The sequence below is a fragment of the Bufo bufo genome, chromosome 8 (genome assembly GCF_905171765.1).
Source record: "Bufo bufo chromosome 8, aBufBuf1.1, whole genome shotgun sequence".
Classification (NCBI taxonomy): Eukaryota; Metazoa; Chordata; class Amphibia; order Anura; family Bufonidae; genus Bufo; species Bufo bufo.
The window spans coordinates 129598178-129622030 of record NC_053396.1 but is presented as its reverse complement, the minus strand read 5'-3'; the positions used below and the strand labels follow the sequence as shown (position 1 = coordinate 129622030).

At 40.8% G+C, this 23853-nt stretch overlaps 1 protein-coding gene across 2 annotated transcripts in view; it reads left to right on the top strand.

The window, feature by feature from the left end:
• DCX (doublecortin) overlaps positions 1–23853 on the top strand; it is a 141451-nt gene that overhangs the window by 5797 nt on the left and 111801 nt on the right. For both annotated transcript variants that reach the window (XM_040404883.1, XM_040404881.1), the window contains exon 2: positions 4328–4711. In XM_040404883.1, the coding sequence (XP_040260817.1) occupies positions 4348–4711 (364 nt within the window). In that variant the 5' untranslated portion in view covers positions 4328–4347. The remainder of the gene's footprint in view (positions 1–4327; positions 4712–23853) is intronic.

The window sequence follows — 23853 nt, the reverse complement described above, 5'->3', positions numbered from 1 at the left end:
CGCAGAGTGAAGGCAAAAGGGCCAACAAGTGCTAAGCATCTCTGGGAACTCCTTCAAGACTGTTGGAAGACCATTTCAGGGGACTACCTCTTGAAGCTCATCAAGAGAATGCCAAAAGTGTGCAGAGCAGTAATCAAAGCAAAAGGTGGCTATTTTGAAGAACCTAGAATATGACATATTTTCAGTTGTTTCACACTTGTTTGTTATGTATATAATTCCACATGTGTTAATTCATAGTTTTGATGCCTTCATAGTCATGAAAATAAAGAAAACTCTTTGAATGAGAAGGTGTGTCCAAACTTTTGGTCTGTACTGTAGATACCGGGAGGGCATAGCGGGAGAACGGAGCGGCGCCCTGGGATAATAGTAAGTGCAGTGAGATCCCTGGGTGCCGCTATACAGATCATGACACTTAGTTCACAATTTTATGCCAGATGAAAGGTCCTCTTTAAGCTAGAGGGAATTATGAACAGTTCCAAATACCAGTCAATATGGGCACAAAACCTTCAGGTTTCTGCTAGAAAGCTGAACATGAAGAGGAACTTCATCTTTCAGCATGACAACGACCCAAAGCATACATCCAAATCAACAAAGGAATGGCTCCACCAGAAGAAGATTAAAGTTTTGGAATGGCCCAGCCAGAGCCCAGACCTGAATCTGATTAAAAATCTGTGGGGGGATCTGAAGATGGCTGTGCACAGGAGATGCCCTCGCAATCTGACAGATTTGGAGTGTTTTTGCAAAGAAGAGTGGGCAAATCTTGCCAAGTCAAAATGTACCATGCTGATAGACTCATACCCCAAAAAGACTGAGTGCTGTAATAAAATCAAAAAGTGCTTCAACAAATTATTAGTTTAAGGGTGTGCACACTTATGCAACCATATTATTTTATTTTAATATTTTTTCTTCCCTTTACCTAAAAGATTTCAGTTTGTTTTTCACATAACAGTTTATAGGTCACATTAAAGGTGGAAAAAGTTCTGAAATGATTTATCTTTGTCTCATTTTTTTACACCACAGAAACCTGACATTTTAACAGGGGTGTGTATACTTTTTATATACACTGTGTGTGTGTGTGTATGTGTGTATATATATATATATATATATATATATACAGTACAGACCAAAAGTTTGAAAACACCTTCTCATTCAAAGAGTTTTCTTTATTTTCATGACTATGAAATTTGTAGATTCACACTGAAGGCATCAAGACTATGGCATCCACACATGTGGAATTATATACATAACAAACAAGTGTGAAACAACTGAAAATATGTCATATTCTAGGTTCTTCAAAGTAGCCACCTTTTGCTTTAATTACTGCTTTGCACACTCTTAGCATTCTCTTGATGAGCTTCAAGAGGTAGTCCTCTGAAATGGTTTTCACTTCACAGGTGTGCCCTGTCAGGTTTAATAAGTGGGATTTCTTGCTTTATAAATCGGGTTGGGACCATCAGTTGCGTTGAGGAGAAGTCGGGTGGATACACAGCTGATAGTCCTACTGAATATACTGTTAGAATTTGTATTATGGCAAGAAAAAAGCAGCTAAGTAAAGAAAAACGAGTGGCCATCATTACTTTAAGAAATGAAGGTCAGTCAGTCAGCCGAAAAATGGGGAAAACGTTGAAAGTAAGGGCTATTTGACCATGAAGGAGAGTGATGGGGTGCTGCGCCAGATTACCTGGCCTCCACAGTCACCGGACCTGAACCCAATCAAGATGGTTTGGGGTGAGCTGGACCGCAGAGTGAAAGCAAAAGGGCCAACAAGTGCTAAGCATCTCTGGGAACTCCTTCAAGACTGTTGGAAGACCATTTCAGGGGACTACCTCTTGAAGCTCATCAAGAGAATGCCAAGAGTGTGCTAAGCAGTAATCAAAGCGAAAGGTAGCTACTTTGAAGAACCTAGAATATGACATATTTTCAGTTGTTTCACACTTGGTTGTTATGTATATAATTCCACATGTGTTAATTCATAGTTTTGATGCCTTCATAGTCATGAAAATAAAGAAAACTCTTTGAATGAGAAGGTGTGTCCAAACTTTTGGTCTGTACTGTGTGTGTATATATATATATATATATATATATATATATATATATATATATATATATATATATATATATATATTAAAGAAAAATGGTGGCACCAGCTAAATGAAAAAAAGTGAGGGTGCACGTTCACAAGGAAAGAGACTTCTTACCACAATAATAGATCAGAAAATGAACGGCACTCCTTTAGATGATAAAAAAAGTCTCCTTTATTCACCCGCGCGGTTGAATAAAGGAGAATCATCTAAAATTATATATATATATATATATATATATATATATATATATATATACATATATTTAATTTTATATCATCTTAATGTAATGACCTAAACATTTGGTATGCCCATTAAATTCCTGGCAGCTAACACGTGCTGTCAGCTGTCTGTCATGGTGAAAGAGCAGGCGTGTCTTACACAAATTTATCACATTCCATCAAGTCCTCAAATACGGCCTGCCAAAAAGGATTGTATACCTTGAGATTACTTTTTGAAATGACGTTGCATTACTTACCCACTGCACTTACACTATTAGATTTACAAATGTGAGGAACCATACAAAAATATCAGATACCGGCCCAAAACCCAAATTCACACCATTTCCTGAATACTTCTACCGAATGCAATTCTGTACCAGTCTGTACTCTGACTGTGCCTTGCCTTAAAAAATGTCCATCAAAGGAAAGGCAATGGGAATTACATTTTACTTAACTCTACAATCATTGTGGGGGGGAAATGTAGGGGTCATTTTAAAATATGCATTTTGAGGTAGATGAGGGGAAAAATGGTTAAAACATGGCAGACATTTCTCTGTTTATGAAATAAGAAATGAACGCGCCTTCCTGTAGCATTTTCAGACATAAACCACTGCACAACATTTTCTACACAATAAACTGGCTTATTTTATCTTTTATATGGTGTGTCAATGAAAATATGCATTTGTATTATATAGAGTCTTTCAGAAGTTTTGGCTAACCTTTTGACAGCACTAAGTGGGGCCTGTAGAGAGCAGTACAAACGTAGCTTCAGGAGTAGTAAGAATATGAACTTTTATGTTGCTAGATTCTGCTTCTTAGGTGCATTGGAGAATTACTGTGAAGGGCTCTTTGCATTGAGCTGCTTCACATCCCCTCTCCTATGTGCTGAGGGTACGCTGTAGTGATCTTCTGGTTGGATGCTAAACCTGTCACTCACAGCAGTGGGGATGGGAGGGAATGTGAAGCAGCTCAGTGCAGAGACCACTTAACAGTGAATTTAAAGGGGTTGTCTGAGATTTTTATATTGATGGCGTATCCTCAAAATAGGCCATCAATTTGTGATCATTTAGGGCCTGACTCCTGGAGCCCCACCAATCAGCTGTTTAAGGAGCGTTGTGTCCTCCTTGCAGCTTACCAAGCACAGCACAGTATATTGTATAGCAGCTGTATTTCCTATTGCAGCTCAACCCCATTCACTTGAATAGAAGTGAGCCGTGACTAGGTCATGTGATCGATGAACGTGACGTAACAGAAGAGGCCGCAGCACTCACCGAAGCGCTGCAGCCTCTTCAAACAGCTGATAGGCGAGAGTTGGACTGCTCCGACATTAATGGCCATCAATATGAAAACCCCTTTAAGGAACCGAACCTAGCAGAATGAAAGTTCATGTTCACACTTCTCCTGTCCTGATGATAAAAGCTCCACAAAGGGTATGTTTGTACTGTAGTTGTCAGCCCTTACCTAGTGCTGTCAGCTGCTCAGCATGGTCAAAACTAAACACAAGCCCCTTTAAATTGGCTTATGTTGTATGTCTGGTAATGTACAGTACATACATTAAATTCACAGACACCACACACATAACCGTTGGAGAAATTACATTTTTATTGTTTACTTAATACTGTAGATGCTAATTTAAATGTCACAAGAATTCCACCTTGTCTTTTTCTGTGGTTCTTTTAATTAATCCTAGATAATTCTATTTAAGATTTGAATCCTCAGACAAAGTGTCACCTTTGCAGCAATAAACTAAGCTCATTAATCTTCAAGGACCAGACAAAGCCCTGAATTTTCATGGGCTCAGGTGTTACGGCTGCTGTTTGTCTCAATTAGCAATCCCTGCTTTCCACCATGCCTCAGTTGACTCACTTTTAGTATAAATTATTCACAAACTTTGAGTAACATGAGAATGTGCCAGTAACAAGTAAAAGGAATTATTAATGTTACAAGGGGATTGCCCTGTTTTGTAGCATCTCTGGGCGAAACATGGGAGAAACATTCTCATCTCTGCATGAATGACTTTTCTAGGTCTCCAGAGGCACCCAGACATGGAGCTCGAATTTGGTCACTTTGATGAAAGGGATAAGACTTCCAGGAATGCACGAACATCTCGAATGAATGGATTGCCCAGTCCTACACACAGTGCCCACTGCAGTTTTTATAGAACCCGCACTTTGCAAGCTCTCAGCAACGAAAAGAAAGCCAAAAAGGTCCGGTTCTACCGTAATGGGGATCGATATTTCAAGGGAATAGTCTATGCTGTGTCTCCCGACCGGTTCCGAAGTTTTGATGCCCTTCTGGCTGACCTGACCAGGTCCCTCTCTGATAATATTAATTTGCCCCAGGGTGTACGCTACATCTACAGCATTGATGGAATGAACAAAATCTCCAGTATGGATGAACTTGAGGAAGGTAGGTTTCATATTTTCTTATATAGAAATGTAATAGTTATATAGAAATGTAATATTTTTGCTGAAATATGTTTTATCAGCATCTAGGGTTTGTCCATGTCTATCACACAATATCATCATGCATATCAAGATTATGTAAATTCTAAAGAAATGCTTTAGGCAGATTTTTCAGAGTCCACAGCAAAATGAAAATGGCAACCTCCTATTCTTTTAGAATATCATTTTATATAGTATATATTTCTCCTTCTAGAAGTTTATGAATAGATTGCCTGCATTCTGCAATAAAGGTCCATCTGGGAATCACCAGTTTGGTGTGTCCCTGCACAGTCTGACAAAATCCAATCTGTCTGTGTCAGACTGTGCAGGAACACTCCTCCAGCCAACTAGTGGCACCGAGTTGAACCTTTTTTTGCAGACTGCTGGCAATTCATTCATAAGCTTTTAGAAGATATAATAGAAAATTGGCACAACATAGAGTTATATCAAAAGATGCTCCAGAATTGTTATTGCATGGGGAATACAGACCCTTCCACTTTTTTCACATTTTGTTAAGTTGCAGCCTCGTGCTAAAATAAAACCAAAGGGCTTCCCCACTAATCTGAACTCAATAACCCACAATGAGAAAGCAAAAACAGAATTTTAGACATTTTTGCAAATTTAGGTAAAACTAAAATTACACGTGAACAGAGACAGGATTGTATGGAGGTTGAGATCTAGAGAAGAGCGCAAAATAATTTTGGCTGCAATTAATGTTCCCAAGAGTACAGTGGTCTCTATAAGTCTTAAATGGAAGACATTTTGAACAACCAGGACTCTTCCTAGAGCTGGTCGCCCCACCAAATTAAGTAATGAGGGAGAAGGGACTTGGTAATAGAGGTGATCTGGAGCAAAGTGGTCACTTTGGATGAGCTCAAAAGACCCTGTGATGATGGGATAAACTGCAGCACTCCACCAATCTGGGCTTTATGGCAGAGTGGCCTGAAAGAAGCCTCTCCTCAGTGAAAGCCCACCTGGAGTTTGCAAAAAAAGCACCTATCAGACTCTCAGACTGTGGGAAACAAGATTCTCTGATCTGATATAAAAAAATTTAACACACATAATCAGTTCCATCTTTCAAGCACCACCAGTTGTATCTACTTTTAGAAGCAGCGAACGTTAAGATGGCCATAAACATGAGTCAAAAGTTGTGGGGAACGCATCAAGCTGTAGCTGAAGGGACATGCTGCCTGAGAAAGGGCACCCTCCCTGAGCTGCTGTGGAAAGGACACATCCCAAGAAAGATCACACCTCCTGAGTTCCCAGCATAAAATAAATCTTGCAATTGGAACAATGAATGCAGATATATATGGATCCATGTGAGGTTTCTCGCCCCCCTTTGTGGCCTGCTATTCATATGCATGACAGGGAGATGCAGCGGCAGCCGTGCAGGGGTCCGGAGCAATGCGGTTGCCAGGGAGCAGGTAAGTATAATCCATACAAGGGGCCCCGGCATTGGGGGGATTATAAAGGTTGGAAAACCCATTTAAAATTGTGGATTCAGCTCTATTACATCTATAGGTACTAATAAGACATATAGAAGGATATACAGGAGCAGTCTTCATGAGACAACCCCTTTAATGTGTCGCCAATCAGTGGTTACTGTAATATGTCTTATTTTGGCAAAATAAAATCAACTACTATTCAAAATCTACTTATATTTCCCCAATGCCCAATGTATCATGGAGATTCTAATAGAGGCTGAGAATATATTCCAGTCATGGAAGATTTACTACTCTTCAGATGTCTCTACATTGTTTCAAATTATATAGACAAACACTGATTTCTTTGCATTGGGGCCATATACAGAACTTTGTCACATATTACATTACATTGTTCTTTCCAGGAAACATTTTGCTTTTCTCTTTGGAGATTAGATGCCTCTGGGCTGGATTTTTTACTGGATTATAGAGCTGGATAGGTTTGCCTTAGACAGCACTAAATGCAGGCTTTTAATTTTTGAAAACCACTTAGGGGCTTGGCATATAATGCATAGTCTCTCCAGGAGGTCCACACTTCTCGGTGATAGATGGAGAGTACACATCACTTAAAAAGCATTAATAGCTTATTTTAGACAAACATAGCTGCAAAAACCCACAAACACCCCAGTGGCTTTACATCTGCGGACAGGAAATATTCTGCTATGTTTAAAGGCTATGAACACATTCAGATAAATTTTTAAAAATTATTTCATTTTTGTCATTTTGGGCTAAAAATGTTTTTTTCCAATTGGTCAGTTTTTGTTCCACAACCTTCACTTTCAGTGTACCTGTAAATAATCTTGCTTTCTGTTTTACAGAGCTTCTCTGATGGCTCCATGTATATCCCTTATCTCTGAACTCCTGATAGCTCATAAACACTCATTTAAAGCTCTGAATCCGGACATATCCCCTTTTTCACCCAGGCAGCCCCTCTGAGATGAGCATCAGAGATTTTTATGCTCCAATGCTCTCCCTTGCTCTATGCTGTATTGCGCAAGGCAAGGACTTTTTTTGTTTACATTTTACAATGCTAGGCAGAGGCTTCTGCCTAGCAGTGTTGCTGGTTACATCACTGGCACTAAAGGGTGGGCTTTAGCGCTTCCCTAGCCTGCTTTACAGGCTTGAGCAGCGCTAAAGCCCGCCGATATGGTGACATCACCATGAACACTGCTAGGTGGAGGCCTCTGTCTTGCAGAGACCCAGTACGTAACCGGATTTGCAGAAAAAGCCCTTTTCCTGTGCTATTCAGCCTGGCTGAACAACCCCTTTAAGCCATATTTTTATCAGTTTGATAAGAATTTAGCTATCATGAGTGTATTAGAGCAGCAGCCTGACAAATTTTCTGTAAAACAGAAAGCAATATGGTCTACAGATACACTGAAAGCTCTGAGCCCGGACATATCCCCTTTTTCACCCAGGCAGCCCCTCTGAAACTTAACAGAAACAGTTGATTTATTTTTTATTTTTTATAAAGACCAATTTAAAAAAATAATGTTTAGTCCAAAATGAGTAAAATTAAATTGTTAAAAATGCTCCCAAAGGTGTTCATAGCCTTTAAACCTGAAGTCCCAACTAAGAGTCCCATCATCTCGTATATGTGTCGTACCCAGATATAAAAGCCTCAGCTTTCTAAAGTTAACACCAATGCCAAACCCAGTGACAAATGTATAAGATAAAGCTGGTGATGTAAACACTTATGTATCGTCCATTATGGGTCACTTTTGTGTGCATTTTAGCTTATTTCACTATATCCTAATGTAGGATGTTCATGAGTCACTTCTCATGAGTCACAGTTTAGGCTGAAGAGTGAAGACCATTAAATCAATGACTTACGGTACATTAACAAGGCTTATAAATAAAGTATATATAGGAGCTGAAAATGATAAGAAACACCATAGTAATATAATGGAATTCATAAGGAGTAAGGCAACTATACATTCAGGCCCGGATTATTGTATATGTTCTTATTGGATCAGTTTCTTTAGAACAAATGAAATGATTGATGGAAAAGGTAGAAATTCTTCATAATGCTATAGAATAAACGGAGTGAAGAGTTAGGTCCCATGGGCCAGTGTGGGGCCACAATGAGCACTGATTGACGTTAAAAAGTTATTTGGTGCTTGTTGTACAGTTTACGATCATTCATCCCCCTTATACTTTACATTGTGTCAGCAGTGTATCCCCTAGTTAGCAAGTACTATTTGGTTTAGATAAAAAGTAGTCACTGCACATGCCTACTGTATCTTAAGTCATGATGACAGGCTTTATTAAAATGTACCTATATAATAATCGTCTGATGGACTGGTCCAGTTTTGAAGTCTTCTTTACATCATTTTTAAAAACATTGCAGCGTTATCTTACTTCAGCTCATGTAATAGCTTTCTGATGGGTTCTTAATATAGGATCAGTCACTTTGCAAAATTAAATACTTTTATCTGACAAAGATCAAAGACTCAACATATTCGAGAGAATTTATGAGAGTTAGAAAATGATAGTTTGCTGAATAGCATACAGTGGATTTTATTAAGTAGATTTGACTCAATTGTGTATTAAAGGGTCACATCTCTGCCTCGAATTATGAGGCCTAACTTAACGTATAAAGTAGGGTCACTTTGTTGTGGAGATTAGCTTTATTGGACCTTCAATCATGTCCTTCTAACCTGCAGAGAAGAAGAGCAGCTTGGGTTTTACCTTCTGCCATTGTGTAATACTTTTTTCACATTTGCTTCACGGTTATAGAAAGCACAGTACTGGATCCTTTGCACCACAGATACCACTGGTGCCTGGCAGAGCCTCTTGACTTATGTTGGGATCTTTTGGGTTCCAATATGGTATCTGCCGTTTGTTGGGAAAAATAGCTCTGTATAACAGGTCTTTCCCTATCTGCCTACAAATAGGGAGAGACTTGTCAATCAAGATGAGATGGAGGGGAGACACTTGGCTCTTTCAGTGTAAACCATACATAATTTCTTCTTTGTAATTACGCAGGCAGTATGAAACTGAGAACAGGTTTCCTTTAAAGTATATCACTATTGTGGCTACACTCGGCCCAATGTACTCATAAAAAAAATAACGAACCGAGACAGAAGTGTCGGATTGCTGTAAAACTTGGCATGCAGTTATGTCTCAGGCAGATATGCAAATGATTACAGGTGTGGTCTGATTAGACGCTGGGTCTTACCACAAGAGGGCATAAAAGTGCTTCCCCGCTGCCCTCTAAAAAGCTGGCAGAGGCTACTTTTGGGTAGTGTACCTCTTGGTCAGAGATTATTGACTGCTAGGCATCCCTCTATGTTGCTCTCAAAGAAATTTTGCTCAGTTGACAGACTTTGAGAGGGGGCGCATCATTGGACTGATAGAAGCAGGATGGTCGTTTCAACATAGTTCCCGCCATCTAGTCTGTTAGGAGGTATTGAGAGCAGTGGGCAACACACAAAGCTAAAAGGCTCCAGATGACATAGACAGATCATCAGTACAGAGGATAATTTGATCCGCCAACAAGTACAAGCAGCTCCCACAGTTTTGTTGTCCATCATTTTAACACAGTTGGAACCTTTATTACACACTCCTGTCTCTGCCCTGGCCATTTCCTGCTGCTTAGCAGAAGAAAATTTAGTATCACAGCTCCCTGTATGTGGCCTGCCATTGATAGCCAGCTGCCATTGTATTCACTTGCAATGGTGTGACGAACGAGAAACCTGGACTGCTGCAGACTGGAACTGTATTGGGGTTCTTTGGGCCTACTTGGCAGGAGCTCACACATGTAGGTCTTGACTCTAGCTTTCCTCAGCTAAGACTCTTTACTAACCAGGGGGTGAGACCAGCCAATCACCCTGGAAACCAGACTAAAGACTTCCATTGTTAACCTTTTGCGGTCAATACACAACCATTTGGGATACACAGAGCATGAAGAGATAAGTGTTCTTAGCATGAAATCACAACATATAAATTTTGAAAAACAATTAACTTTTAGCCATCATCCCTTGGGTCATTACACATATATTATCATTACATTCAAACATAGAAAGTTTCATTCGATTCCGACAGTTCCTTCTTAGTGCATTATTAATTTTTTTTCGTCAATGAGCGTATGTTACAGTTTTAGACAGTTGGAGCCGTCTCTTTTGGTGCCAAAGGCATAGCTTCACCCTAAGATGTGTCAGTTTCTCTGATGTGTGTCATATACAGCATTTCTGTACCATAATCCCTGGTGTCTAATGGCATGGTGCGCAAGTGCATCGAGTCCATTGGTTCGGTGTCCCAATAAGTCACGAGTCCAATAAATGTGTATCTTTTAGAGCAGGGGTCGACAACCTCCGGCACTCCAGGTGTCGTGAAACTACAACTCCCAGCATGCATGCTTGCTCTGCTCTTCTCAGAACTCTCATTAAAAATGAAAGGAGCATGCTGGGAGTTGTAGTTTCAGAACAGCTGGAGTGCTGAAGGTTGCCGACCCCTGTTTTAGGGCTCCTTCACACAAACGTTTTTTGCGTTCCGTATACGGGCCGTTTTTTGCATCTGCATATGGAACCATTCATTTCAATGGTTCCGTAAACAAAACGGAATGTACTCTGCATGCATTCCGTTTCCGTATTTCCATTTTTCCGTTCCGTTCAAAGATAGAACATGTCCCATTATTGCCCGCAAATCACGTTCCATGGCTCCATTCAAGTCAATGGGTCTGCAAAAAAAAAAAAACTGAACACCTACGGAATGTACTCCCTATGTCTTCCGCATCCGTTCCGTTTTTTGCAAAACCATCTATTGAAAAGTTTATGCCCAGCCCAATTTTTTCTATGTAATTACTGTATACTGTATATGCCATACGGAAAAACAGAACGGAAAAACGGAACGGAACCGGAAACACTACTGAAGCAAAAAACGGAAAAACGTATCTGTTATAAACGGCCCGCAAAACACTGAAAAAGCCATATGTTCGTGTGAATGAGCCCTTAGAGAAATGTTGTTTATTCAGTTCTACAATATTTCTGATTAGGTTCTTCAAATGGGAAAATCGCTATGTATCTATGTAGTTTTATTCATAGCACCTCGTCTATTCAGTTATACTGTACTGCACTATTTTCTGTTGCAAACACACAAGGCTTGCACATGTTTGTGGCTTTACATTGGCCACAAGTGCTTTTTACTGCTTTGCATAACCTGAAAGCTGGAGAACGCAAGTGGACCATGAAATAGCAATGTATTGATCATAACAAGGACTGCTTTGTCTACATTTTATCTGCCTGTAGTCGCTATAGCTTTATAACTAGTACTTGGCCGTTTTCACGCAGTCGCTATTTGGTCAGTATTTTGCATCAGTATTTGGTGGGTGTTTGTAAGCCAAAACCAGGAGTGGAACCTACAGAGAAAAGGTATAATAGAAATATTTGTGCCTCTTCTGTCTTTTGGACCAACTCCTGGTTTTTGGCTTACAAATACTGATGCAAAAATACTGACCAAATACTGTCAGTGTGAAAGAGACCTTACTCAGTATTTCTATACATTGAACACTGACGGCAGTTTTTATTCACTAAGTTGTGATTGGTCTTGAAATTACTTGAAGTCTATGAACATTAATGGTGCTCTATATTAATATAAATTGACCCTTTCTACATTCATCATTCATTATTATCGCCCTCATCATAATTATAACATGAAAAGCTTGGACTTCCTGAGGAACAGAGCAGAGAAAACAATGATCTTAGGATATAAATGTAGAAATTCCCACAGGAAATGGTCTGTTGCATTTCACAAAATCCACATATCCAGCTATTTCTCTTATCAGTTTCATTCATTCATTGGAAACTCCCCGTCTGGTCAATTCACACCCAGGAAAATATTCTATCTGCGATATGTCTTTTTCCATAAGCATCTGGATGAAAGAGGTTATAGCCGGGCTAAATATGCTGCAGCAGCAGAACAGATAGCTAATTACTCATGACCAAAAGAATGTGACCACCATTTCTAATGATTGGGCTTGGCCATATCAACCATACCTATTGCTAACAGGTGCACAACATAAGACATGGCATGGCTGTGTGCTTTAATACAGAAATTCACAGTAGAATGTGTTGTACAGGATTTTTCTATCAAGTAAAGATCTGCTCTTCTACAGCTGCCCTGGTCATCTGTTTGCTCTGGTATTGGGAAGTGGAAATGTATGAACGAGGCATTAGCCTGCATGTGGTAACAAAATGGGACATTAAAGGGGTTGTCTCATCACAGACAATGGGGGCATATGGTTAATCGAGAACGAAGCCCTGAAAGTGGTAGAGGGCACACCGCGCAATCGCAGCCCGCCCTCCATTAATTTTCTAGCTCGGCTATTTCCGTCGAGCCCATAGAAGTGAATGGGAGCGGTGGCCGGTCATGCGCAGTACGCTCTCATTCCCTTCTATGGGGAGAGCGATTGGTAGTGGCTGGACCTGAGTCCTGCAGCCACCACTTTGCGGGGCTTCGTTCCCGATATAGTTGGGACCCACACCTTTAAGATAATGGGGGCATATCCTAGAGATATGCCCCCATTGTCTGTAATGAGGCAACCCTTTTAAGGCCTTGATTTATCAAGAGCGACGTGAGCTACACCTGGCCTTGATTGGCCCTGCTCCTCTGGAGCAGTCATTTAATGAAATGCCTCCTCCAGCAGTCCATGCACCAAGCTGAAAACTGAGACCTGCTGTAGATTTCATTCATTCTTTATACCATTTTCTTAGATACTTAAATACTGATAGTCTATCCTCAGGATGGGTCATCAATATCAAATCGGTGGGGTCCGACACCAATCACGAAACAGCTGATCAGTGGGTGTGCCGGGTGTTTGACCCCACTGATCTGAGCAAGTTGCGTCTGACTTCAGCTTCACTGGTATTTTGTGGCTTAACCCCTTAGTGACCACCCATACGTGTTTTTACAATGATCACTAAGGGGCCTTAAGCTGGGCCGCCATCTAAGCGGGGAGAGGGGACCCGGCTCTCACATGAGAGCTGCGGCCCTGCTCTAACAGCCTGGAACAGCAGGAGGGCCGATCCAGGATGTTTAACACTTTACATGCCACGGGCAATGGCATCCGCCGTATGTAAAGTGCTGACAGAGGGAGCGGACTCCCTCTGTCTCCCATCGGCACCCCACAAATGCGATTGCGGGGTGCTGATCTGTGTGAAGGCTGCCTGGGGTCTGATGTAGGCCCCAGACCAGCCTTCAGTAATTTCCAGCAGGCTGCGCCAATGTCAGAATAGCATTGCCATTAAAATGCAATGCACTATAGGGATAGTGCATTGCATTTTAAAAGCAATAAAAAAGCTGTCTGTTATAGTCCCCTTGTGGGACTATTAAGTGGTAAAAGTAAAACAAAAAATGTATTTATTCAATAAAAATAATCCCATAAAAAAGAAAATACGCTTTTCAATGCAAAAAATAAAATAAAAAAATAAATATTCCCCATATGTTTGGTATTGCCGCGTCCGTAACTACCCGGACTACATAAATATTATGTAAATTATCCCCTATGGTGAACGCCATTAAAAAAATAAAAAAAAGACAGAATTGCTAATTTCTTCTTAGTTGCCACCGAAAAAACTGAATAACAAGCGATCAAAAAGTGCCATTTACTCCAAAATTATACCAATAAAAAATACAAGTCGTTCCGCAAAAATAAAAATAAAAAAGTTATTGGTCTTGGGAAGCGGCAATGCAAAAATATTTTTTTTCTTTTTTTAAAAAAAAAAAGGGTTTTATTGCAAAAAACTACCGTATATGTATTTGGTATCACTGTAATCGTACTGACCCATAGAATAAAGATATTATGCTATTTATACCGAAAAATTAACGCCGTAAAATTTATTACGTAAAAACGCAGTAGCAGTATTGCTGTTTTTTCCATCTCCCTTCCAGAAATAGTTAATAAAAGTTATGTGTACCCCAAAATGGCGCCATTAAAAACTACAACTTGTCCCGCAAAAAACAAGCCCTCATAAAGCTATATAAATGGAAAAATAAAAAAGTTATGAATACAAATCTCAACAATAACATCTAGTGGAACGTCTACCCAGAACAGTGATACCACTCACACCGTTAAATGGAAAGAGGGGGGGAGGGAGACCATATTAAAGGGGCTGTCCAGAAGTATAACATAAATGAAAAATGTATTATGGCATACTATAACAAGAACTACATTAATACAATTGATGATGGATGTTTCCTAAAATACTTAGGAGAAGAAAAGTGATCTTTTAGGAAACATTTCTCTTGCTATGATGACTAGGATCTAAGTATGAGAGTAATATTAAAGCGGTTGTCTGGGTTACAGATATTGATGACTTATCCTCAGGATAGGTCATCAATATCATATTGGTGGGGGTCTGACATCCCTAATCAGGTATATTTGCCAGCATCGGAAAATATACAATGTATGGAGCTGGAACCAGACAGCTCACTTGCAGTACACCGGAAACTATAAAGTGTACAGAGCCTTCTGCTTTCGGTCCGTATACTGTATGGTTTCTGGAATTGTGGTGGCCGGAATAAGCTAATTGGTGGAGGTCCAGGGATTCGGACTACTGTCTGATATTGATGGCCTTCCCTTAGGGTACATCATCAATATCTGTAGCTCGGACCACCCCATCTCCCATCAACTGCTTCTGGGCTGTATGCACAAGGCAGTTTTGGTGCAACCTTTGCCAAAACCCAGACCGATGGAAAACAAATAATGGAAAGATTAAAACAAAAACCTTGCAAAGTTAATTTATACTATTTGGAATCATTAATCAAGGCCCTTTCCTTAAAGGGATTATCCGATATCTAAAATATCCCCCCGAATGGCCGGGCCCCTTGTAAAGATTATACTTACCCGCTTCCCCACACCCACGTCGCTCTGAAACCTTGCTCAGCCTCCACTGAGCTGCATCAGGAGTGGGTGGGGGTAGGGTGGAGCAGCCAATAGCAGGCCGCAACTGGGACGAGCCCTCTTTAGGCTGGTCACCATCGGGGCCTTCTATTGGCTGAACCCCCTCCCCCATTGCTAGATGTTTTGATCTGAGCGACGGGGAGATGCAGCGGTGGCCGTGCAGGGATCCAGAGGAGCAAAACGAGATCTGGGGAGCAGGTAAGTATAATGTATACAAGGGGCCTGAGCAATGGGGGGATATTTTAGATATCGGATAACCCCTTTAAAGGTACAGCCACACTTTCAGGGTTTTTTTATGCAGTTTTTGAAGCCAAAATCAGGATTAGGCCTCATGCACACGGACGTTTTTTTTTGCGGTCCGCAAAAACGGTTTCCGTTGTTCCGTGCTCGGTGTCTGTTTTTTCTTCCGTGGGTCTTCCTTGATTTTTGGAGGATCCACGGACATGAAAAATGAAAAAAAAAATCTAAGTCAAGTTTGCCTTTAGAAATGATAGGAAAAAACGGACACGGATCACGGACGCGGATGACAATCTTGTGTGCATCCGTGATTTTTCACGGACCCATTGACTTGAATGGGTCCGTGAACCGTTGACCGTGAAAAAAATAGGACAGGTCACGGCCAGGAAACACGGATCACGGATGCGGCTGCCAAACGGTGCATTTTCCGATTTTTCCACGGACCCATTGAAAGTCAATGGATCCGCGAAAAAAAACTGAACCACGGACGTGGATGCACACAACAGTCGTGTGCATGAGGCCTTAAAAAAAGAGTAGTACCAGTCCTTAATACTTTCTCTTCTTTTATGACCCACTCTTGATTTGCCTTTAAAAACTGTGTCAAAAAGCATGAATGCCTTAAGAACAGTATGTGATACACAATAACCTATTACAGCAGATTACAAATAAGCAAAATAATTTTCAAGTAAGTTTTATGCTTGTGTGCCAGTGCAGTAAATCAGCTGTGCAACACTAGAACATTTCTTTCATGTCCATATAAGAATAAAAAGCATATAATCAGTCATTAGTTTCACTGCGTCTTCTGTGCTGTCATTACCTTTGGCCCATCTGTCCTTTTCTCTGCTGACTTGGCAGATCAGCTTCCTTCTGCCTGAAAGCCTACTCCATCTCGTAAAAAAGAGGCAGATTTTGCATTGTAATGGCAGGTGGCAGAGCTTTTCCATGACAATGTTTTCCAATGTCATTTCATGGATCAGAGTTTATATTAGTAAGGCAGGAACTGGACAATCTGTTTAACCTTACATCTATGTTAAGTAAAGCATAGTTTGCACTGGTTTGCTAGATTAAAGGGTTTTTTCCACAGTATGGGTGGTTTGACACGCACCGTTTTTTTGTTTTTTTTTGCCAAAACCAGGACAATCCAACAGAAGTCCTGCCTTTATATTTCTCATTCATTTTGAATTTACTCCTGGCCTTGACTCTATCAAAAGTGATCGCCCCCCAGCCCCCCCCCCCAAAAAAAAAACCTTCATTTTTATGTGAAACCACCCTAAAAGTGATGGTAGGATAAGATATGCCATTACTTCCTGAATAAAGAGGCTCTGCCTTCCAGGATCACCACTCCTCCTCAAAAAGACAGACCACTGGTGCTAGACTTTGCAAAACTTGGAGCTTAAAATGCCAAAAATGTCCAGTGGAATAGACAAGGCTTTGACAAAGAGGGTCCTCATGTCAAAATTCCCCTACATCAAAGCTTTAGGGTTTACAGACAGAGGGGACTAACATTTGCAGCCATTGATTTCCGACAACCCCTATAAAAATGCAGACAGGACAAATTTCTTCTGCCACGTAAAAAGGAACCAAACAGAACCGTTATTTGTCCCCTTAGACATGTATTAGGACAGAGCAAAATGGAATGCCTCTTAAATGCTTCCGTTTTGCATTCCATCCTAAAATTCTGTTATATTCTGTTATAATTCTGCTATTATGGAAACCCAATAACTCAATTCCATAGCGCGAATGCAAACCCGCCATTAGTTACCCATAGCAGAATCCACCTTTTTGGGAGCTGCTTTGAAAAATTATAGAATCTGATTGGTTGCTATGGACGACTAAGTTAGTTTTCCTTTACACCAGTTTTGATAAATCTCCCCCGCTGTATTGTCAATGTCAAAATGCATCAAAAACGAATTATTGAACTTTTTCTTAAATGTCTCTTCTTATATCGATCATGGCATGGACTGAAATGAGGAAATCCGGCATACATTATAGAAGAGGGGCACAATCTAAATATTCTGTGTTGATCTTTGAGTAATTAGCTGCGTTGTCTAATAATGATTTCCAATTAAAATTACAAATAAATCCTAGCCCACAATCTAGTGATAGGTCTGAAAAGGGGAATAAATTAAAGCGGGAAGTGCTGCGAGTTCTGCTGGCAGGAAGGTATAAAACAGAATTTTTTAGCATATATATTTATAAATGAGAGCGGGCGGGATGTGGCAGAATTTTCTGACAGTCACGCAGTGGAGCTTTCATGAATAGGATACAGGCTGCAGGAATGAAGGGGCTGTTTAGATAAGCGTGTGCTCTTTTTCAGCAACGCTAAAACCGCTCCAATTAATTTGCAAATCCCATTGAGGCCCAGGAGCTGAAAGAAATTAAAATGGATGGGGTATGATATGGGTTTAGAGGGACTGGCAAGCAATGCTAATCCTATAAGAAGCCCTAGTTTCTGCTGTGCTTCCAAAAATGTTAGGTAATAGCCCCAGTTATGTGCCGCTTCCGTCTTGATATTCCAAGACATAAATAAATGCCGTTAACAGAACTGAAGGTCTCTAACCCCGTCTTGTAGCTGCAGACATGTTTTGCAGCAGCCGATTGAACGCGCATTGTTTCTATGGTAACAGATTCAGGTTTGTCTTGATACAATCGTTGCTTGCTGCTGGATACATGGTCTTCCCACTTACCGTCCATTATTTAGTCATTAGAGATCTGGAATAGCTGGTTGGTAGCCTTATATGTTTTACATGGACTGCTTAACATTGGAGGGTCTCTGTGTATTCAGAAATGGACGTTATTTTGTGTCTTGGATGTCAACGGGATCTGAAGTAAACCTCTTTAGAAGATATGTAGTTCTGCAATGAAATAATGTGCTGGCAAAATACGGTGGGAAAAGATCTGTCTTATTAATCTTCCAAACTCTTAAGATTCCTCAATAAGAGGCCTCAAAAGTAATGCCTCATGTAGAGCTGGAGATAGGAAAGACAAACGTATGCTTTATGTCATGTTGAGCCTAACAGTATCATGGTGGAGCTGCCTCCCTCTAAGGGTCCATTCAACATGTCTGTATGAATGGGTCCGCATCCTTTTCGCAATTTTGCGGAACAGGTGCGGACCCATTCATTTCAATAGGGCTGCAAAAGATGCGCACAGCACACCGTGTGCTATCCGCATCCATAGTTCTGTTCCGCAGCCCCACAAAAAATATTGACCATGTCCTATTCTTGTCCGCAACCATGGACAAGAATAGGCATTTCTATCATGTGCGGTCTGCAAAATGCGGAACACACATAACCGGTGTCCGTGTTTTGTGGATTTGCAATTTGCGGAATGGACCTTAAGGCTGATTCGGCAGAAAATCGGCTGGATAAGCCAATTCTCTGCATATTTGCAGTGGCCAGGTTTCTGCCAGACTCCACTATATTCTATGGGGTTTGACGGGCAGGTGGCAGTATCCAGCAATGGCAGATTGGGAGAACTTCAGCAGGCTGTTCTCTACCAGAACAGCCTGCCAGAGAGCTCTGCCGCAAACGTGAGAGTAACCTAAGACAGGGGTCAGCAACCTACGGCACTTCAGCTGCTGTGAAACTACAATCCTCAGCATGCACACCTCGGCTGCTCTTGTAACTCTCACAGAAGTGAATGGAGCCTTCTGGGAGTTGTAGTTTTAGAACAGCTGGGGTGCCAGAAGATGCTGATCCCTGCTCTAAGACTACCATGAAGGTGGATTGGCTCCAAATCACACCGGAATACAGCAATTCAGCAATACAATGTTCATTAAAAATAGTTACATGTTACATACAAAGAATCATAGAAACATAGAATGTGTCGGCAGATAAGAACCATTTGGCCCATCTAGTCTGCCCAATATACTGAATACTATGAATAGCCCCTGGCCCTATCTTATATGAAGGACGGCCTTATGCCTATCCCATGCATGCTTAAACTCCTTCACTGTATTTGCAGCTACCACTTCTGCAGGAAGGCTATTCCATGCATCCACTACTCTCTCAGTAAAGTAATACTTCCTGATATTACTTTTAAACCTTTGCCCCTCTAATTTAAAACTATGTCCTCTTGTAGCAGTTTTTCTTCTTTTAAATATTCTCTCCTCTTTTACCTTGTTGATTCCCTTTATGTATTTAAAAGTTTCTATCATATCCCCTCTGTCTCGTCTTTCTTCCAAGCTATACATGTTAAGGTCCTTTAACCTTTCCTGGTAAGTTTTATCCTGCAATCCATGTACTAGTTTAGTAGCTCTTCTCTGAACTCTCTCCAAAGTATCAATATCCTTCTGGAGATATGGTCTCCAGTACTGAGCACAATACTCCAAATGAGGTCTCACTAGTGCTCTGTAGAGCGGCATGAGCACCTCCCTCTTTCTACTGGTAATGCCTCTCCCTATACACCCAAGCATTCTGCTAGCATTTCCTGCTGCTCTATGACATTGTCTGCCTACCTTTAAGTCTTCTGAAATAATGACCCCTAAATCCCTTTCCTCAGATACTGAGGTTAGGACTGTTTCACTGATTGTATATTCTGCTCTTGGGTTTTTACGCCCCAGGTTCATTATCTTGCACTTATCAACATTAAATTTTAGTTGCCAGATTTTTGACCATTCCTCTAGTTTTCCTGAATCCTTTTTCATTTGGTGTATCCCTCCAGGAACATCAACCCTGTTACAAATCTTTGTGTCATCAGCAAAAAGACACACCTTCCCATCGAGGCCTTCTGCAATTTCGCTGATAAAGATATTAAACAATAAGGGTCCCAGAACAGATCCCTGAGGTACCCCACTGGTAACAAGACCATGGTCTGAATATACTCCATTGACTACAACCCTCTGTACAGAAATGATTTGTGCTGAACTGTAAGATATAATCAAAGTGTAGAGTAATCCCTCTGCCTGGGTATATTTAAAGATACCTTTCATTCTGGAGAAAATTTCAAATCCAGCAGAACTTAACCGGCATTGTAAGGCCGTTTTCACACAGTCAATGTTTGGTCAGTGTTTGATCAGTGATTTCCATCGCGATTGTGAGCCAAAACCAGGTGCAGGTCAAAAATACAGGACAGGTGCAAATCTTTCTATTATTCCTTACCTCTGTGGAGGCTCCACTCCTGGCTTTGTCTCACAATCACTAATGGAAATCACTGACCAAATTATTGAAGTGTGAATTAGGCCTTGGGGGAGGGGGGGGGGGGGGGGGCATGCACACTACCGTATCTGTCTTGTGGTCTTTAAAATCTGGATTTGGTCCGTGTCCATTCCACACTTTTCGTGGGCCCCATCGAAAACAGGCAAGAATAGTATATGTTCTATAATTTGCAGCTCAGCCTCATATATACGGACAACACACGGATGATATACAGGGAGTGCAGAATTATTAGGCAAATTGTATTTTTGAGGATTAATTTTATTATTGAACAACAACCATGTTCTCAATGAACCCAAAAAACTCATTAATATCAAAGCTGAATATTTTTGGAAGTAGTTTTTAGTTTGTTTTTAGTTTTAGCTATTTTAGGGGGATATCTGTGTGTGCAGGTGACTGTTACTGTGCATAATTATTAGGCAACTTGACAAAAAACAAATATATACCCATTTCAATTATTTATTTTTACCAGTGAAACCAATATAACATCTCAACATTCACAAATATACATTTCTGACATTCAAAAACAAAACAAAAACAAATCAGTGACCAATATAGCCACCTTTCTTTGCAAGGACACTCAAAAGCCTGCCATCCATGGATTCTGTCAGTGTTTTGATCTGTTCACCATCAACATTGCGTGCAGCAGCAACCACAGCCTCCCAGACACTGTTCAGAGAGGTGTACTGTTTTCCCTCCTTGTAAATCTCACATTTGATGATGGACCACAGGTTCTCAATGGGGTTCAGATCAGGTGAACAAGGAGGCCATGTCATTAGATTTTCTTCTTTTATACCCTTTCTTGCCAGCCACGCTGTGGAGTACTTGGACGCGTGTGATGGAGCATTGTCCTGCATGAAAATCATGTTTTTCTTGAAGGATGCAGACTTCTTCTTGTACCACTGCTTGAAGAAAGGTGTCTTCCAGAAACTGGCAGTAGGACTGGGAGTTGAGCTTGACTCCATCCTCAACCCGAAAAGGCCCCACAAGCTCATCTTTGATGATACCAGCCCAAACCAGTACTCCACCTCCACCTTGCTGGCGTCTGAGTCGGACTGGAGCTCTCTGCCCTTTACCAATCCAGCCACGGGCCCATCCATCTGGCCCATCAAGACTCACTCTCATTTCATCAGTCCATAAAACCTTAGAAAAATCAGTCTTGAGATATTTCTTGGCCCAGTCTTGACGTTTCAGCTTGTGTGTCTTGTTCAGTGGTGGTCGTCTTTCAGCCTTTCTTACCTTGGCCATGTCTCTGAGTATTGCACACCTTGTGCTTTTGGGCACTCCAGTGATGTTGCAGCTCTGAAATATGGTGGCATCTTGGCAGCTGCACGCTTGACTTTTCTCAGTTCATGGGCAGTTATTTTGCGCCTTGGTTTTTCCACACGCTTCTTGCGACCCTGTTGACTATTTTGAATGAAACGCTTGATTGTTCGATGATCACGCTTCAGAAGCTTTGCAATTTTAAGAGTGCTGCATCCCTCTGCAAGATATCTCACTATTTTTGACTTTTCTGAGCCTGCCAAGTCCTTCTTTTGACCCATTTTGCCAAAGGAAATAATTATGCACACCTAATATAGGGTATTGATGTAATTAGACCACACCCCTTCTCATTACAGAGATGCACATCACCTAATATGCTTAATTGGTAGTAGGCTTTCGAGCCTATACAGCTTGGAGTAAGACAACATGCATAAAGAGGATGATGTGGTCAAAATACTCATTTGCCTAATAATTCTGCACTCCCTGTATGTGTGCTGTCCGCATTTTTTAGGGCCCAATAGAAATGAATGGTTCCGTGTGTGATCTTCAAAACATGTGGATCAGTGGTGGACCAAAAAATATGGTTGTGTGAATGTACTCTAAGTCTGCAATGTTCATTAGACTTCTGTTGTCCTCAGTGGTCTGCATGGAGCACCAACAGTTTTCCTCAATCATCCTAGTGTTAGTTAAGATTAGAGAAAAACTCCCATGAGGCAGTTGCCATTTGCCTAATAGCAGGAAAATGATATCTTAACTTCAAATAGCAAACCTTAATCAATGACCCATCTCAAGTTATCTAGTAATCCATAGCTTGTGATACAATGGCTTTCAAGGAAGTAATCACACCATTGGGTGGCAGAAAGTATCATAGTCTCACTGCTTTTACGGTGAAGTACCCCCTCTATGTTGGTGCTTGCTTTCCTCTAGAGACAGTGGATAGGTGTAAATAGAGTTTTGCTGTAAGCATCAGTAAACCTTGAAATATGTGTTGGGTCTTAGATGGTGATCCACTTTCCTGGGTTTAACATGTCGCATTTAGGTTGGCATTTTATGGTGTGACTCAAATTTGAGTCTGGATATATTGGATTATACTAAGCATCTTTGATGTTCATTCATCCTGGCTTTTTTATTTATTTCTACTACACGAAAATTTAGACTGGCACATTCATATTCATAGTCACAGGTGCATATTCATCAAGCAAACATGGTTGATAAAAAAAATGGCTGCACAATTTTACACATACAAACATTAAAGCTGAGAAATGGTGATAATTCTAATTAAAGTGGTATTATGCCTACTTTGATCAAACTTGTGTCGGGCCCATCTACCACTACCAGGCGTCAAAGTGGCTTCCGCAGACAGGTCCCTAACACTAATATACCACCTCTCTTTGCCTTTATATAAGCCTACATTTTCAGGGCAGTGTAGGAACCAGCTACATTTGTACTCTGCTCAGAAGCCCCAGGCAGATGGGTGTTGCTTACTCTAAAAGAGGCGCTGCCCTCAATATATACTACACGAAAATTTAGACTGGCACATTCTTATTCATAGTCACAGGTGCATATCCATCAAGCAAACATGGTTGATAAAAAAAATGTCTGCACAACTTTACACATACAAACATTAAAGCTGAGAAATGGGGATCATTCTAAATTAAAGTGGTATACCTACTATAAATGGAAAAATTTAAGCTCTTTGTGCACATTTTGATCAAACTTTGTCGGGTCATCTACTTTTTTTTTTATTTTTTTATCAACCATGTTTGCTTTATTGATATGCACCTGTGACTATGAATGTGCCAGTCAAAATTTTCGTGTAGTATATATTGAGGGTAGTGCCTCTTTTAGACTGAGCAACGCCAATCTGCCAGGGGGTTCTGAGCAGAGTACAAATGTAGCTGGTTCCTACACTGCCCTGAAAATGTAGACTTAGTAAGTCTAAGAGAGGCGGTATATTAGTGTTAGGGACCTGTCTGCGGAAGCCACTTTGACGCCTGGTAGATGGGCCCAACACAAGTTTGATCAAAATGTGGGCAAAGAGCTTCCATTTTTCCATTTATAGTAGGTA